Genomic DNA, 19,749 nt, shown 5'->3' with positions numbered 1-19,749 from the left:
TCCCATTTTATTCTACTGTAGAATTATACTCAGTCTTTTAGGAGAAGTTCTTGATTAAAAATCTTTATTTTTTGCACTTTGAAGAATTGAGGATATATCAGATCTCTTATTATTAGTAGAAGTTGTAAGGCCTTGTGTTTTCTTCATATTTGAACTCCTTTGTAAATGTTTGCAGTATTTTCTTCTTTAACATGGAATTTCTGCATGTTAGCTATGACACCATTGGTGTTTTTCCTTTTGTGGTTTCTTTCAGACAGTGATCAATACTTTTTAAAACTTTGGCTTCTGGTTGTAAAAGATCTGGCCAGCTTGCATTTATTTCTTAAAATACAGTTCCTTAGATTTTTTTTTTAATTATGTTTTTTAGAGAGTTAGATTCTTTTGTTTTCTCTCGTTTATTTTCTGAGCACATTGTTTTTCCTATTTTTTAACTCTAAAAATTCTATTCTAGCATTTCTTGATGTTTCATGTAACATTCATTTCTGTTTGATCTATTTTAGTTTTGAAAGACTCTGTTGCTTGGATAAGTTAATGCCTTCGTTGTTTAAGCTGTTTATTCCCCTTCCAATGTTTTTTTCCAGAGCTTTTGTTTTGCTTTTTATCTTTTTGCTACATGTCTTCTAGATATTCATGTAGAAAACATGGAAAACACTTTTTTTTCTTTTCAGTCTCTGCATTGTTATGCTACTTTTTTTCTTCTAGCCTGGGTATTATGAAAACTCTATATCTGTAATAATTTTTATACTGACCTGTGTATCTTCTTTGGTTTGCTACTCTCTCAATCTTTGGTTCCTGGATTAGAGATTTGTTCTAGGGACAGTATTTGTTCCCTTTATTTATGTGTTTCTGTATGGGGTAGTTGGGCTTGTTTGATCTCACTCTATCTCTAGGTTCCTGGGCTTTCTTCTACATTGAGGTTTAGGCACATCCCTGTCAGGATACTCCACTTTTCCCTGTTCCCTGTGGCTTCCAAAGTTATCAATCCTCCTGGCTCATTCTCATGGGAACGTTCTTTTCTGTTGGCTCCTGACACAGATTTCTGCAGGCTACATATATCTCTGGCTTGTCTCTTGATCCTCTGGGAAACTAATGGCTTATTTGGCTGTAATGGCACTACTTTACTTGTGGCCCCTTTTCCTTTTGCCTATGGACTTCTGTAATTCTGGAATATAAAATGTTACCATAGTTTCTCACTGTATTTCCCTGGTTGGGGGTGATTTTTTCCTGGAATAGGTATATTAAAGCAGTCTTTTTGACTAAAAGTCATATAGGTATTTTCCATAGGTATTATTAGTAGTAGTCATTCTCCAAATTTGTATTTATTAATTTGTTTTTATGAGCCCAAAACAACACTTTTTATGTACTGGGCTGAATTTGTTTTAACTCATTGATAGAACTTTATAATTTTCCTTGTTAAATTTAATCTCATTCAGCTCATAATTCTAACATGTTGAAAAAAATTTTTTTGGTTCTTAACTTTATTGATCAATATGCTGGCTATCCTTAAAGCTTTATGTCATCTACAATTCAACAAATATAGTTTCAATGATTTTTATCTAAATTACTGATAATGATGTAAAACAAAGGAAAGAATACTGAAGAACTCTGCTACATATTTCACTCTAATTTCATCTCAGCTATAAATGATTACTCTTTTCATCTAGTTTTCAAGCTAAAGTTACTTTATTTAATGGTCATCTAATCCATATCTTTCCATCTGGGATGGATATGAGAGACTTTGCCAAAAGCATTACTGAGGTACAATCTGTCTACATTAATCCATTATAGATATCCTGTTTATAAAGATAAGATTATCATTGAGGTTTAAATAGCTTTTACTAATAAAAGGTTACAGAGCTAAAGGCACACAATCTAACTTTAGAAGTCAATATTACTGGTCTAGAGTATTCAGATGTCATTCTCTTCTCATTTAAAAACCACCAAAAAAACCCAGGATATTTGCCCTTCTTTGATGCTGTGATACCTGTCCATTCTCCCCAGTCTTTCAATGATCACTGACAGTGATTTAGCATTGACATCTGCCACTTCATTGAATAATGTGTCTTAAAATAATTTAGGGTACAAAGTTGTAGATTTTAACAACTCGCTTCAATTCAATGTAAATTCACCTTTCATCATTTGAGCTTCTCTTTTTGAGTCCAAACAACATTCTTCTTGAAAGAGAAATCAGATGACACCATTAACATCAATCAAAAAGCATTCATCAAAAAGACCTACCAGCTTAGTATATCTTTAATAAATGCTTGTTCACTGAAACAAATAGAAAACAATGAAAGAACTGGAATAGATCATTTCCTCAAAGAACTTATGTCATATCAAGAGAAATACCACATACATATATAAGTATGAACAAAATAGATATAAAAGTTTTCTTTGAAGATCTTCAATTTTAATGTGGTGAAACTTTCTCTACCTCAATAGAATGCCATCTCTTTTTTGCAACTGTTAATCCTAGAATCTGAAATTATGAAAGTCTAAATGTTTAAATGAATCATCTGGAGTCATAGAATTGTCACAGAGAGCTTGGTCCTTTACTCTGAAGCCAGCAGCTCTCTGAATCCTGGTGACCAGAGTTACCTCTCAAAATAAATCGATTACAATTTCTGGGCAGGGAAATACTAAGAATTGGAGGGATCAGGCATGATTTCATTTGGAAGTGATGCTTGGACTAAGTTTTGAAAAAATTAGAATCTAAAAAGTGGAGATGAGAAGGTAATGCATTACAAGACCGAGGAACTAACTGCCCCTGAAGAAGTACAGTAATGGCATTAAGTTTGTTGTGTATGACATACAAAGAATAACTAATCAGATTATGTTGACCAACAATTGAGTGAAGGAGAGTGGTATAGAAAATGAAGTGATGTTCAAAAAGAAAGTGGGAGTTGGATTGCAAAGAACTTAAAAAACAATATCCTCCATTTGGCATTTAATCTTTGCATTAACCAGGAGTCACTGGAGTTTGCCAAGAAAAGGAATGGTGTGGTCAGACTTGTGCTTTAGGAATATCCCTTTGGCAGTTGTCTATTTCAAGTAGGGACCTATCTCTTCTTTGAGCTCTTGCTCCATAGTTTAAAAAACTGTTGTTCCTATGACTTCACGGTGGGTTGATTCGGTCTAGATTGTAGTGTTTCTGATATTATCACTACAGATCATGCTATTTTTTTTTTCAGTCATCTTGAGTTATCTAAACAAAACTTATATTATGTTGCAATGTACCCCAGATTGCCTAAACAGAAAAAAAAAACCTATGAGGTCAAGAAACAGCTTACAGGCTTGCCACAGAGACTTGGTTTTGTAGAGAGGCTTATTTTCAGTGATTCAATCACTAATCACTTGCATCCATGGGCAGGTAAATCTGAAGAATCACAGGAATAGTAGCACTGCCTAGGTCACCAAGGGTGCTTGCTACTAGACTCACCCCAAAACTACTATGCAGAGAATCAAACTTTATGGAACTCCAGAAATGGCCTCTACAGGTGTTTTAAGTTTTAATCTATCAGCAGCCTATGGAAAATTCTAATCCATGGAAGATTCAAAAACTTCTTGTCATCAGGGTCCTTGATGCATTTAACATCAGAAAGAGTTATGGTTTTACTGATGTAAGTGATATCTGTATTTAAGAAGACATAGTACTATCTGTTTTATTATTATACTTGAAGGACTACAGGACCCTATCATCCAACTTACAGCTGAAACTTCCTCTGTGAATTATCTCCCTTTATCAGAATGAGTTCTTTTAGAGCAATGATTGTATTCTAAACACTGAACACTCTTTGATATTTAAAAATGGCTCATAAATGTTTTAATTAATTCAGGTGAACATCTCTTAAATTTTTTTCTCTTACAAAAAAGCAAAATAATTAAGTTTTGGTTTGGTTTAATGAATTTCATCCTTTAAAAGATAAAAGAAGTGACCAGGCTCAACCTGATTCTGTCCATGAAGGAAGTAATGATAGGAATCTTGAAGACAAATGACCATTTTGTTTCTTTCTCTTTTGAAGGAAGGGAAAGCTTACAGCAATGTTTCCCCACTCATATCTTAACTTTTGACAGTCCTTTAACAATCCTTTTACACATCTCCGACTGTGGAGCAGCAACTTTTTCAGTGCAGACAGAAGAAAGAAGGGTTTGGAATTAAAATAATTTTCTGTTTTAGTCACGTTTCATTTTAAATGTTTATAAGGCATTCAGTTGGAGATATCAAATGCAATTTGATATGCAGAACCAGAATTAGCAACAGAGAAAAGGATGTTTGTATATAAGTCTTGAAGCTGTCTGATAGTGATGACATTTAAATCCATGAGACCCGCTAAGATCACTAAGAGAGAGTGTAGTGATAAAGGAGCAGGAAACCCAGGAATAAGCTTTATGTCACACTCAGACAGCTCTCCTCAAACACATCCCCATTCCTCACTTAGCCACATTTTGAATTTCTCTGGCACTCATTTTGAACATTTTCAAATTTTCTATAATGCCCCTACACTGGACATTTCCTTGCCTACTTTTTCCTTTCCCTTTTTTTATTATCTTCTCCAGTTAAATTGAGGATATGGAGGATATGGATTTTCTTTTTTGTTTTTGAATCTAAGCATTTAGCAAAGTGCCTGGCACATAGGTGCTGAATAAATATTTATTGATTGAATATTGACTCTCATGAATAGTGGATTGGGGAGGAGGATGTTGAGGTAACTGAGAAGATTGAGAAGAAACAGATAACAGGGAGCATGATAAGTATTCCCACCACTTAGGCCAATACCTGGCACATAATAAAGGCTTAATACATACTTGTTCATTAACTGAATGATTAGCAGGAAGGAAAAAAAGAGAACATTACAAGAACTAAGAAAGGTAGAACAGGAAAATGTTGCATTTTCTTCAGAAGTCTCTAATTTGCTTTCTGTCATTTTAAGCATAAAATATTAAAGTTGTATCTATATGACATCAAAACAATCAGTTAAAATAATATGATCATTATCCAACACATACTTCTTTAAAGTCCAAACTCTGCTAGTTGCTATGATAATAACTGACACAACATTATTCTGCTCTCCAAAAGCCTCATTGCCTAAATTCATGAGTTCTTTTTAACTGACAGTCAAATCAGTTATTAAGTACAGACTAAATACAAGAAGGAAAATATCCAATATCAGAAAAGACTTCAACAACTTAATCCTTGTTTAGGTGACTGATTTCATTCATTCACAGGATTATAGACTTAACTTTAGAACAGGCCATCATTTAATCTAACTTCATTTTACAGATGAGGCACACAACAAACAAGTATCTTGTCTGTTGGCATTTACCTAACATAAAGCAAAGCCTAATTTCAAATCTCAGTCTTCTATATCCAAATCCAGCACTTCTATTATATAATACTGACTCCAAATTTCAATTTAGAGATATTTGAGTAACCAAAAACACATGGGTCATTCACACCTTGCAAATCACCATAATTTAAAGCTCAGGGCCATAATTTCTTGGTGTTTACAGGTCTCTCATTTAACCAAAATGGAAATCAAACAGTTTCTGAAAGCAAGTTATATTTATATGGAGTTATTTCATTTTGTCTAGCAGTTATCTATCTTTGGTCCACTTAATAATGATGGCAAGGTTGTCACCAAATCCATTACTATTTTCAAAATAGCTGTACTTTAAAACCCTCAGGAGGACAGATTTTTACTGAGCCAGAAGCATACTGCAAACTGGGCAAAGGCTGAATGTCAACAAGTCATGTGTGCCATTCATCTGATACTCATTCATCTCTTGTGCAAGGCAAAGGTTCAGATTTTGTTACTGAAAAACTCCTTTGGCAGAGCCTCAGGGTGAAATAGTTTGAATCTGTTAGCTCATGGATCTCCAGCAGCTGTTCAAGCAAAACAAGAGAAAACAAAAACCCCACTCTTTCAAGTCAACCAAAAAACCTAAGTTCATCACTCTGCTCAGCTTCTAACTATCCCAAAGGGCTCTGGTTTGGCTGTTAAGTGTTCCCACTTTTCATCAATAGGGATTTGGTTATTTGCTGTACTCTTCTGGGGAGATGGGAAGGTAATGAGGAGGGAAGGAAGGGAGGGGCACCTTACAGATTAGTGTATAAGCTGTTTGATGACTATAAAACACTATGTTCGATGTTCTGCAACCAACATTTAGCAATAATTTTTTAAACTTCTAGTACGTTCCTAAAGTCAACAGAGACTAGAAGTACTCATAAACTGATGGAAGTGGGAGCCATGCAAGAGGAAATAGCTCCCAAAACAGAAATAACAGAGCTCTTAAAAGATTATTCATTCCAATAATATAGTTAATAGCATTATAATATCTTTCTTCAGCTCCTACAATATATAAACTTGAATCATAAAACCTTAGAGGTAGAAGAGACTTTGTAGACCACCTACTCACAATATTCATGATCTTAGAAGTTCAGAATGGTAGAGCTAGAAGGGACTTTTGGGAGTACCACACAATATATGGAACAGTGGGAAGAACATTAGATTCAGAGTCAAAATTCTGACTTTGCTACTTGCTACTTACTGGGTAACCTGTTGACCTTTGAGCAAGTAATTTAACTTTAACAGGTCTCAGTTTCCTCATATGCAAAAGAGGAGGTTAGATAAAATACTCTCTCCAGCTCCAAATTACTTGACCTTACAGATGAAGAAACTGGGACCAGAGAAGTCCAATGACTTAGCTAATAGATATTAGGTTCAATTATCACAGAATTGGATTTAAAGCCCAGTTCTCCTAAGTTCCATTCTTAGGAGACACTACCGTCCTTGCTAGATGCTTTTTCAATCTATATTTATACATGGTGATAGGGAAATAACTATCTCATCAAGTGGATTCTGTGGATTCTTTCTTTCATTGGTAAGTTCTTCTTGGAAGCTCCATTTTGAGCAACAGTCTTGACCACTCATGCATCACTCTCCAGACTTTGCTAGTAGGCTTCATCCGTATTATCTCTTAAGCTCCTCCTTTCACTGATGAATCCTTCCTGGAACCTCCATATTGAGGAAAGACTCAGATCAGTAATGCTTCATCACTGTGGAATTCCCAGCCTTATTTGCTTTTCAGATCCCTTTCCCTTTCCCATCCTCAAAAGAATGTAAGGTCCTTTCAGGACAGAGTCTGGATTTCTGTTTCTATTTGTAGACCCTATGTCCACCACATAATAAGTGTTTAATAGATGCTTGACTTGAACTAGAGCAGATCATTCCACTTCTGAGTAACTTTGTTTAAAAAGTTCTACCTTATTTTGAGGTTCAAGTTTTGAAATAATTGAATCCCTGTTCTACACAACAGCTTTTCAAATATTTGAAGATGGATAAAAATTTTTCTCTTCCTGGTATACAAAAATGACAGTATGTACTTGCATGTCCTTTAACTATTTTCATGTCCGAAAGTGGTGACTTACTCAAAGTCACTCATACCCTCTAGTCTACACTCTCATGTAACCACTTCTTCACATCTGCCTAAGACTGTCTTTTCCAGGAAATACAATCCTAGTTCCTTTAATTGCTTCTCAGATGACAGTGATTCCAGACTTTTCACTATCACACTTGCCCTCCCTTGAAGGAATTCAAATTTGCCAATGTTTCTGCTAAAATGTGGTTAAAAATACTCCAAATGAACTCTGTTCAATTTAGAATCTAGTGGCCTCTTATCTTCCTTGTTCTGGAAACTACTGGAATTTCCATTATTTCAGCCCAAGAATGTGCTAAGGCTGATTTTTTAGTATTCAGGTCACAGTCAAAATTAAATTTCCAGACAACTAAACCATTAAATATTTTTCTTTTTAAATATTTTAAGATTCTTTTCTTTTTTCTACACCCCTGTAATTTTTCTGTGGTTTTCCCCCCTGCCCCTCCTCAATACCCATAGAATTTGTGCCTAGCTATGACCACTCTGTGATGTACCATCAATACTTCTTGTCTCCTTATGGAGGAATCCATAGTAGCATCTATTTTACTGATACCTGACAGAATTCTCATAGAACTACTTAAAGTAATGGGCCATCCATCTTTAAGCCAGGTTATTGAAGGTAGAGGAATTCCTGATGCTTCACAAGTCAATGTAACAGGATTCTTTTCCACCACACTTATGTTTTCAGGTACTTGCTGGTCTCCTACAATGCTTGGTGGGACTGTAACACAAAAGCAAATAAATCAATAGAAAACAAGTACCTTAAGAAAGATTTTTTTCCCTCTTGTCACATATTCTAGTAAGCTAAAAATAATAAAAAGAACTAATTTGAAGCAAGCACTAGATAGATTAAATTAAAATTGTTCTCTCTTGGTATTCAAAAATAGCACTGTGGACATAACATGTATTTTATTTAAATGTCTTCCCTTCTCCAAAGTAGCAATTGACTCTCAGTCACTAATACATTCTAGTCTAAACTCTCACATAACTAGTGTTTCACATCTTCTAGATTAATGACTGTGGTTAATGGTTGAGTCTATAATTATGGAATAATAAGCTTAGTACTCTAAGATTAGATTCAATTAGAACCGAAGAAAGTAAGCAGATCAGATAATTTCCAAAGCTATCCTTATACAAATCAAAATAACATAGCTAACATTTCCTTCTTTGTCTTTTTTAAAAAAAATGATCTGAAGGTACCTTTGGAATCTAATATCTATTAGGTCTTAAAGATTCACACTTTGGCCTCCTAATACCAAATAAAAAGCAAGACTGTGTATTTCTTTCCTGGCTTCATGACACTGATGTAATTCTTAAAGTCAATATTGTTCCTCTGACATTTAAAGACATATTGCATATGGGGCACATTTGTGCATACACCATGGTTTTTATTTTGATGAATATTTCTTATTCATTACCTAGTATACAACCACTTTAGCTGCTTGTATATCAGTATGGTTAAAAAAGGAAAAAGAATCATAAAGATGGAAGACATAAGATTTATTTTAGCCTAGTTGATACTTTCTAGGTTCTTCTCCTTGAGAAGAAGTAGTTCCAAATAGTTTGATGCAAATATATAAATTTGATTAGTTTCATAAAAAGCTGTCTCTTTATCTCAGAAAAAAAAGAAAAGAAAAAGCAATAAAATCCAGAAGGAACTAGGATAGAAAAAAAAAAGAGAATACATTTAATATACATGAAGAATTGTAGGACTATACCAAGAATGACCTTTCAGAATATGGAAAGCAAGGCATATATCTAACCTTCAGGATGTTAGACATCAAATTGAAAAAAAAAACTAAGTTAAAGCCTAAAACTTAAAAGTTAAAATTGCCCATTTAATTTCCTTTTTCTTTATTACTCACCATGAACACTCAAGTCATATTTTTTATCAACCATTCCTGCTACATTCACTGCTATACACACATAACGGCCAGTATCTGAGACATGGATGTTTTTCAGTTGAAGAAGGTGTCCTTCATTCAGAATTTCCACTCCTCTCCCAGGGAGCAAAGGGCGGCCATCTTTCATCCAGCTTACTGATGGCTTAGGAATACCTTGTACTTCACATTCCAAAGTGACACTCTTCCCTCGAGTCACAGTGACTTCAGCAGGGTGATTACTGTTTCCTAATATAGTTGGACGAGCTAGAGAAGTAGGGAGACAAAGATATTGTAAACTCCAAAGTTATGCTTCAAGAAAAACACAAGTATTTTCAGATAAACAAGAACAGAATGAATAAAGTTGACTGTAAAAGTCAACAACTATGAAAGATAGTTTAAAAAAACCTAAGACTTCAAGAAATAGTGGTGATAAACTGACAGAGAAAACTCCCCATTGAGCTATAAATGATACAACATTTTGGACAAAATGTGAGAAAGGATGGTATTGAAAAAAACATTTTTAAAGAGAATGTGAAAAAATTAGCCCTCTTTATATCTTCAATTTAAAATTTTCCTTGTAGTGTTCTAATTTTTTCTCTGAATAGTGGTTTGTCTTAGATAGGCCCCAATTTGAAGCACACACCCTTTGCACAGCTTTAAACATAGAAAATATAATGAAATTTTCTGATTTAAATATATTTGAGTTTGAGAACTGAAAATGATCTTACAGAACAAATATTATCCAACCTCTTCTTTTGGAAAACAGAGACTGAGGCCCCAAGACGTGGAATGACTTTGCAAGTTCTAGTAAAAGATCTTTTTTAAAAACCACCTTACCCTTTGTCTTAGAATGCTTTGAACTATTTTATTTTTCTCATGAACTGAGTTTTTCAAATATAAACTCTGAATAATATATTATATAACAATATTATATATCATATATAACATATGATATAATATATTCTTATGTAAATTATTACATATTATGTATAATATATAATAAACTTTGAATAAACAAATATAAATAAAATATAAACTTAAACTGATAAAAAACCCATCCTTCAAAACTTAACTATTAAGCTTATTATATATATCATAATATTAGATATAAAGTTGTTTCAGTATTGTAAGATTCCTATAGATAGGATTTACAAAACATTTTTAGCATCTTCCAGGAAACAACTATGAAAACAAAAGGTAGACTTCAAACAAAATTTCAAGATACAATGTCATAATCTTTTAATATGTTTTAATACTTTCAAGTATCTTTAGGCCAGGATTCTTTAACTTTTTCTGGATTATGGGACCTTTTGGCCATCTAGAGAAGTCAGAACAAGGTTTTTGAAAGCAAAAAATAAAGTAGATGGGATTACAATGGAAGCCAATATATTAAAATAGTTATCAACATCTATTTTTTTATAAAAAGTTCCCCTGGTTAAGAATTTTTGTTTGGGGCAACATTTTTTCCTATTCAAAAATTGTTTATTCTGAAACAAAAGTATAATATTTTAATAACGCAAATACTCTTTCAGTGATATTATGTAGATATAAAACATGAAATACTACAACTTCTACAGTATCAAAACTGTAGTTAGCCTTTAAAACAATAGAGAGAAAGTTGGGAAGGATTAGGCTGTGGCATTTGCCAATGATGACTTAATACACTTAAAAAGTAGCTTAAAATATAGGACTGGGGAAAGAGATGCCAATCATTGTTTCTATATGTTCAGGGATTGTACAAAGATTATTTGATTGTTGATTTAATTTTTCATTTTTAAACCAAATAGTTGAGTGTTGTGATGCAGCTTTAGGATTTTGATTGAATCTTAACAACAGCGTAAAGAGAAAAGACAGAAATAAAGAAAAAGGAAAGTAAGCAAAAGACTGGTTGACTTACTGTAAACTTGCAAATTGTATTTTTTCTCTGCATTCCCAGCAACATTTGATGCAATACATATGTATAATCCTGCATCAGATCTTTCAGCAATTGAAATTTGTAGCTGTCTGCCTCCTGATAACATCCTGACTCTTCCTGTGGAATCAGTTAATATTGGAGACCCTGAAAAGAACATCCAGTTTCAGAATTTGTATATACTACTTTGCTAGGTATCATGCAATAACATCTTTGTTCAAATAATTAAGAGACAATCTCCTTGGCAAAAAGATGATCATTTAACAAAAGTCATCTTGGATCCATGTGGTACAACTTCCCTCTGTGAACTTCATGGAAAACACTCAGTTCTATACTTGAGGGAAATATTATGTAGTCTGTAAATCTTCTTTATAAAAATTCAACTTTGAAAGGAATAAAAACAAAAATAATGGAATTAAAGAGAGAAAGACAAGGGGTAAAAAAATTAGTCAGATGTAAGGAAATATAACTATAATCCTTGCTGTGGAGGAGGCTGAGACTTAATTTGGGAAGTTTGAAGCCACAGTAGAGCTAAAGTCAATCAGGTGTCTGCATGGTAAGTCTCTAGATAAGGGCCACCAGGAAACTTAAAGGGGCATAAACTGTCTCACACTAGAAAAAGAGAGCATGTTAAAAATTTTTTTTCTAAACAGTACTCTGAAGTTAGCCTGTGAATGGTGAGATAGAGAAATTTTAAGAGAAAAAAAGGAAACAAAAAGGAAAAGAACCAGTTGATAATTTTCTAGTCTAACATTAGGTCTTAAAATAAAATTTTAAGCATGTACAATCAAACAATCCTAATCAAAATTATTATTTAAAAAGTACATCACACAGTTGATAGTCACAGATAAATTTTAAGCCAAAATGTATTAAAATTAGGGGTTTTCAGTGAATTTCTTTTTAAAACTATAAGAAGTCTTAAGAATCCATCTAGTTCAATCATTTCATCTGAAAAATGAGAATAATGAAGCTGAGAAGCTTATAGGCCATTCCAAGCCAATTCTTCTGATTTAAAACGTAATGTTACCACTATAACAGAGCCTCCACTAACATTTGGTGCAGATGCTTTGTTAATTCAGACTCTCCACTAAGTGCCTAATTTTACAATCTAACAGATTGTAACAGACAGAGGAAATTATTTTACTCCTCTCTTCTGGTCATCAGTCAGTGTTAAAAATATGTCTGAGTTTAGAAGAGTGCTTCTAATTGAGTAACATGCAAATTTTACAACAATATAGTTGAATGTTTAAAGCTATTTTATGTTACATAAATGCAAAATACAGAAATGAACAAAAAGCCACTAAAATGAAATACCAAGCTGACAACAATAAAAACAAAAATAACAGAAAATATTTCTTTTTTTAAACATGTTTTCAAAGGGCAAGAAGAGGCTTTTCTTACCTTTCTTTTTCCAAATAAGACTTGGTGGTGGAATGCCACTGGACTCACATATCAAACTAATGAGGCTGCCTTCAATGACAGTCAGTTGAGTAAGTTCATCTGAACCATGAATATTAGGTGGTACTGAAAAATGGGGGGAAAAGTTTTACTATCAGCATTTTTTCCATTTTATATACCTTTGCCTTAAGCATTTTCAGACTTATGTGGCTGAGGAGATGAATTTTGTGATTTTTTTTTTAACTCAACATTGATATTTAAACCAGGTTAAGAACCAATAAAAGACCTTCTACTTGAACAGATTAGATCCAACTCTTAGGAATTAGGTATGCTAAACATCTGAAGATATGTCATAGATAGTTAAGGTCCTTTCATATCACTTACTTCCCTAAGGGAGACCAAATTTGACATCTAAAAGACAGTTACTCTATTTACTAGAGCCTAGTATGGAGCCTAGACATAAGGGAAAAAATACTGAGTTTGGAATCACAATATGTGGGTTCTAACCCTAGTCATTGAGAAAAATGATTATTTCTCTCATATTAACAATGAATTTTTAAAATTGGGGAGTTTTTTTAAAGGATAAACTCTCAAATAGCACAAATTGGCCTATAGATGATCCTTCTTGCCAGCATGAATGTTTACATTGGTAATAATAAGAAGTATTTATGCTCATCAGGTTTTCAGAACCAGGATGTCTTTTGTTTCCTATCCTCTTCCAATATTAGCTAAGTGTTTTGATATTTTGAGAGAAATAACAGACTTTTAGTCAATATGATCATTTCTTATTCTTATAAGAAATCTTGTAAGATTTCTATAAATCTACGTATTTCATAAATATTCTGGGATGAAGAAGAGGGGAAAAGATGATGGCTATACTGGCATTTTTACAGATTGTCTTTGGACTCCTCTGAGTTTTGTGTGCTGGTGACAGTATTTGTAAAGAGACCGTCTTAAAGTCAGATGACTAGAATTTATCTCCTAATATGGCAGTTGGGTAGCATAGGACATAGACCCATGGGCCCGGAGTTCAAATCCAATTTTAGGCATTTACTATCTGTGTAACCTCAGACAAGTCACAATCTCTCTTTGGCTCAATTTTTTCAGCTATAAACATTAACAGCAACTATCTTGCAGGGTTTTTGAGAAGATCAGATAATATTTGTAACTGTCAGACAGATAGCAGGCACTATACATCTTATTTCCTTTCTTTTCCTTTTCTTCTCCTAATTTTGAAATTATATGATTTTTTTTGAGAAGTTATTTATACTTTGAGTCTGTTTTCTCATCTGTAAAATAGGAATAAAAGTACCTTGAACTTCAGTACCTCATAAATTTGATGAGAGAACTTTGAAGAGCCTTTAAAGCACCATAGAAATATGAACTGTTGTTGCTATTACTATAGTTCCATGATCATTAGAAGTAGTATGATGTAGTGATTTTAAGGGCTAGATTTGGAATCAGCAAGATAAGGAATCCCATTCTGCCTCTACTACTTAGTTAGCAACTTTGTCACTAAATTAACATCTGTGTCAACTTCCAAAAGAGTAAAAAAAAAATAAAGTGTCAACTTTGTGTGAAGACGCTCTACAGTGGCCTGACAGAGGGATTTTTGTTTGATCCTATACTCTTAACATTTTTACTAATGACTGGGATCAAGTCATAGATATATGTTTGCTCAATGTTTGCAGCTGACACAAAAGCAGGAGCATTTCACCAACCAACTGTATAACACAGAGGGATTAAAAAAATTTGACAGGTTAGAATTTTGGGCTGAATCTAACAAGATAAAATCCAATCAGAATTAATGTATTAATGTTACAAATTATATTTTGTTAAAAAATCCATTTCAGAAGTACAGAATAAAGAAAGCACAATTAAACAGGGATTTGTCTGAAGAAATCTGGGAGCTTCAGTGGACTAAAAGCACAATAGGAGTCAACAATGTGGTGTTTGGGCAAAAAGTTAGTGTCATTTTGTGCTGCATTAAGAAAAGCACAGCTTCCAGGATTAAGTGGATAACAGTTCCTCTGCTCACTTTCTTCGTGAGGTCACAGTTGAAGAACTATGTTCAGTTCAGTTCTGGGCACCAGAACTAACGAAAACATGAATAAATTGGTGTGCATCCAGAGAACAAGTAGGATAACAAAGGCCTCTGAGATCATTTCATATGAGTATTAGTTAAAAACAATGTAAAAATCATGAAAACTCATAACCTCATGTACTGAGACTAACATGAACTGAGAATAACTATGATGCATTAGTGACATGTAGGATTAATAAACATCTTTAGAGAAATACATCTTTATTATATTCAGTATATATATATATATATATATATATATATATATATATATATATATATATATATAAATGAATCCTACTAACCAAAGTTAACAAAGATTTGGCAAATTAATGTCTTCAGAGATGCTTCTGCTGCTTATAAATTCCTGAAGCTTACCAGAAATGAGAATAATAATGTGATAAATCTTCTTCATTAATTGCATTTAGGCACTGGAAGAATATATCTAATTATTGAGGCAAAGCAAGAGAAAAAACCTAAAAGACTTTCCTAATTAAGTTTGGGTATCTCAGAATTTTCTGAATTATCACAATCACTAAGCAGCAGGGTGGTAAAGTGGATAGAGCACCAAATATTGAATCAGGGAGACCTGAGTTATAAATCTAGATAATTAAGTGATGCTGGGTCAGTCACTTAACTGTTTGCCTCAAAAACAGGTCTGTTTTTGCCATATTTCTCTAAAGATGTTTATTAATCCTACATGTCACTAATGCATCATAGTTATTCTCAGTTCATGTTAGTCTCAGTACATGATGTTATGAGTTTTCATGATTTTTACATTGTTTTTAACTAATCTCCTCATCTGTAAAATGAACTGAAAAAGGAAATGGAATACCATTCCAGTATTTTTGCCAAGAAAACCCCAAATGGATCAGAAAAAGTTGGATGTTACTGAACAACAACAACATAGTCACTGGGGAACAAGAGACATAAAAATAAAAATATAGCTCAATCACAATTTTAATTAATGTAATTGGCCCCTTATGACATGACATAATGTTTCCAAAAGATCTCATTAATCTGGGTACAATGAATATGTTAATATCCACATCTGAGCATTCTGCACTAATATGGTCCATATAGAAGGTGGTCCAGGGACCACCCAACATATTGAAGGACTTTCCTCCAGATCTCTTGCCATTGTATGGATATTTTTGGAGTACATGAGCTCATTTGTTATCAATCACTCTATGTCACCAATTCCTCTTTTTCAAGCATACATTTTTCTGATAACATCTTTTTTTCTTTCTTTTGCATAAATAATTGTTTGTAATGTACTGTAGCCTGATCACATCACTATATACTTGTCTATTGTCATCTGGTTGATACTCAACTTCTCTTATTTAGGACACTATAATATTATGTCATGACTCTCAGATGTACAACATTGGTCATGCCTTTTTGTATTCAATTACTTCAAAGATCAAATATAAACTCCTGTTGGGCATTTAAAGTTGTTTGCCAACTGACCCCCCCCCTTCCCTTTCTCTCCAAGGATTGATATACTGTAAGATGGAAGCAATGAGCTGGATTTACAACTCAAAAATGTGGCCAGTCCCCTTTCTAGTCCCAAAGTGAGAATAGGGAATATAATTCTAGAGAGAAAGCCATAAATTGCTTTTACAGAAAACTTTTGTTTTTCCAGTTGACTGGTCAAGATAAAGAAATCTGAAACTAAGTGAGCTGAAAACAGCCTTCCTCTAAACTGCAAAATGATATGGAATGTTATTTATAGTAACATGAAATATATAAGCAAGCAGTCTTATAAAAGACTGTTTCCCTTATTTTGTCTAGAATACAATAAAATGTGAAATATTTTCGAACTTACCTTTTGACCATTTAAAAAGAAAAAAAAATACACAATTACACAAATTGCACAATTTGGAAAAAGGGTTAAAATATTGGTTCTTCATTGTAAAACAGAGAGAGCAAAATTGGCAACATCTTGGACACTGGAAGAGGCTATCTTTCTTATTTAGACAGACACTTGTGGCTATTTTATTGTTCTGTATTTCACTCACCATGAGAAAAAAAACTGATATAATCTGAAGAAACAATTTTATTAATTCTTAAATTCTGAATAAATTTTCTGATATTTAGACTACACAACATTAAGTACTGGCCTGATATTTTTTTCCTCTCTATTTAAGTAATTTCTTAATGAAAAGTGAATTCTTTGAAGTATATGAAGACAAAATAAAAGAAACATACTATTTTTCTATATCCTTGTATAAATTTAAGCTCTATTATAAAGTATTTATTTTAAGAAATTTTGCTCACTTTTTAGAAGTAAAAATATATTTACCTAAAGAAAAGGCATTGGTAAGAACTGTGGCCATTGAGATAAAAAAAACCATTCTATGAGAATATTTTGAGATTTAAGACACTGTCTGATAAATAATGACATTTCTATACTTGCTAAAGTTATGATTGTGTTCCTATTGCTTAAACTCTTCGAACCTACTAGATTCAGGGGTGGACCTATACCTTCAATCCTTGCTACTGAAGAGAATGAGGCTGGCAGATCTCTAATATTCTGAATTGCCATAAATAAGCCAATGAAGTGTCCAGTTTAGGTTTGGCATTAATATGGTTGCTCAAGGAAGGATGAAGTAGCTCAGGTCAGAAATGAAGTAGAGCTATCACTCAAGGTAGGCACTTGCTCCTAAGGAGCCCTTGTACTTCTCGTCTGAATGGGATATAGGCAGAACCAATTTTTTTTTTTTAAAACAAAACAAAACAAAATTCTGAGCCTCAGTTTTCTTACTCTAAAATGATAAAGGAACTGGTAGTGCCTATTTCTGAAATTGTTATGAGTCAAATATAATAATATATAAAAAGGGGATTCTTAAAGTCCTGTATGGATATTAACTGGTTGTTTTCTTTAAATCACTAATTATTATTAGGGATCTATTATCACGATTTTTGAATGGGGAAAAATAGAAATACTTGAGAAAAGTCAAAATTCTGCTAGAATTCTTTTATATTTAAAACAATATACCATTGCATAAGTATGCAATATATACTTATATTTATGCATATCATAAAATATATTTATATTTATGTAAGTATATAAAGTGACTATATTTTGTACCTGAATAAAAGATTCAGACTGTAAGCTTATGTCCTATAACAATAGCGACAGAATCCTTTGTGTCTGGAATATCAGAGATAACTACAGGAATGATATATATCCTGTTTTTCATGGGACTTAAATTTCTTTTGCTAGGTCTCAATTTTAAAAGCTTTTTATTTCATGTAGTATGAAAATTATGAGTATTTGGCAAGTCCCATTCCTATATTTTTGTGGATCAATGTTAAGAAAAGGTAATTATGGGAAACAAGCTGAATAAGTAAACTATAGTTTCCACTGCTAGTTGAGTTTTCCAGAATATTCTGAGGTTTGGATTTTGGTACTAGGAAATTCGTTGTCCAATTAGTACATAAAAGATTTACCAGATCATATCTTATTCAGTATTCAGTAAAAGCTATCTTTGTAGAATCACTGAGATAATGTTGCCCAATTTTGAGTGTTTTCTTAAATAATCTACATTGATCATTTAAGTCTGAACTACTTATTCTTATAATTTTCAGTAATACCAGCTTAGTCCTAAATTGCCATTAATAATGAAATCATTGTATTATAATACACCTATTTTTAAAATCTTATGACATCTTTAAATAATTATCCCTGATATACTTTTAATACATTTAATCATCACCTTAAAGCAATGATTATGTATTCACATTTGTAGGTGCAGTCAAATCGAATCGGGCAATACTTGTTTTCTGCCCTATAGAAAGTCACAGAAAAGAATAAACTAACAAATAGTTGGACTTGATTTTTTTTTTTTTTTTGCTTTTCTTGGACCAGTATAGATCACTCTTACCCCAAATGTTGACATTGTAATTCTTCTCAGTTTTCCCAGCAATATTTGTTGCTTCACAAGTGTAGCGGCCAGTGTCTTGAACCTGTGCTCCTTCAATCTGAAAAAAAATATATTATTTAAATTAGATAATTTAAAGTTGAAAAGATTTAAAATTTCATATCTAATCTGACTTAAATTTTTCATATTAATCTCATTGATTACAACACTTCTAAAATATCAGATACCTGTTTTTATCAGAGTACATATTAAAGCCAATTTATATAGTAATGAATCTCCTTATTGCTTTAAAGCTTGGAAAATTATTATGGTTATGATATTTCATATAACTAATCTTTCCAAAAAATTTAATAAACTCTGACAGTGAGTTGGGGGGGGTAATAGATAAAGTATAAGATGTGAGGGTGTATTTTGAAAGGCTACAAAATGAATTTTAGCGGAGAAGACAATTTGGCAAACTTGAGAACAAACTAAAGAAAGTTATCTCAACATAAAGAAAGGTTATGTTTGAAAGAAGACTCACTTTAAAGAAAGAAAAAGATGTATTAAGTGGTAGAATCTAAAAGGAGAATTTGAGGAAAAGATGATATCAACATGGCAAGGTATAAATTAGAAGAGGCAAGTAAAACAAATTAGTGAAACAAAAAATTAATGGGAAAAATGAAAGTATTTACAATGCGGATGGAAATTTTCTGAGAAAAAATGGAAATATGTAGCTGTCAAGTTTTTAAGAGAAAATATTGGGTGTAAAGATCTCAAGGAGTACTTAGCAACTGGGGTATAAATATATGTGAGTAGTTAAATACTTGATTAAGTATCTTAAGGAATACTCATATAAAGAAAGCCAAAAATCATTACAAGGAAGCACAAAAGAAAATATTTGGGTAAAAATCAATTGAAGAAGACACAAAAGTGATTTTATAATTGGGCTAGATGACAGACCATCTGGACAAACAAAAAGGAATTTGGGAAACAGATCAAAAACCTGTCATGATATAGAAATGATGGGGAACTTCACTTATCCAGACATCTGTTATCCAAAAGCAGAAGAGCCAACAAATTCTTTAATTTTCTTACCAATAATTTCATCCTACAAAGGGTAGAGAAACCAATCAAAATAAATTCTATTCTGATTCTCAATAATAAACA

The 19,749-nt window shown here is 32.7% G+C and overlaps 1 protein-coding gene across 3 annotated transcripts in view; it reads right to left on the bottom strand.

Annotated features, from left to right (window-relative positions):
* HMCN1 (hemicentin 1) overlaps nt 1–19,749 on the bottom strand; it is a 465,183-nt gene that overhangs the window by 130,140 nt on the left and 315,294 nt on the right. For all 3 annotated transcript variants that reach the window (XM_031937038.1, XM_031937039.1, XM_003767514.3), the window contains exons 42-46: nt 18,604–18,700; nt 12,634–12,756; nt 11,218–11,379; nt 9,303–9,584; nt 7,991–8,158 (exon numbers count right to left, since the gene is read on the bottom strand). In XM_031937038.1, coding sequence (XP_031792898.1) covers nt 7,991–8,158; nt 9,303–9,584; nt 11,218–11,379; nt 12,634–12,756; nt 18,604–18,700 — 832 coding nt within the window. The remainder of the gene's footprint in view (nt 1–7,990; nt 8,159–9,302; nt 9,585–11,217; nt 11,380–12,633; nt 12,757–18,603; nt 18,701–19,749) is intronic.

The sequence above is a fragment of the Sarcophilus harrisii genome, chromosome 4 (assembly GCF_902635505.1).
Source record: "Sarcophilus harrisii chromosome 4, mSarHar1.11, whole genome shotgun sequence".
In the NCBI taxonomy this organism is placed as follows: Eukaryota; Metazoa; Chordata; class Mammalia; order Dasyuromorphia; family Dasyuridae; genus Sarcophilus; species Sarcophilus harrisii.
This window is presented reverse-complemented; position numbering and strand designations above follow the sequence as displayed.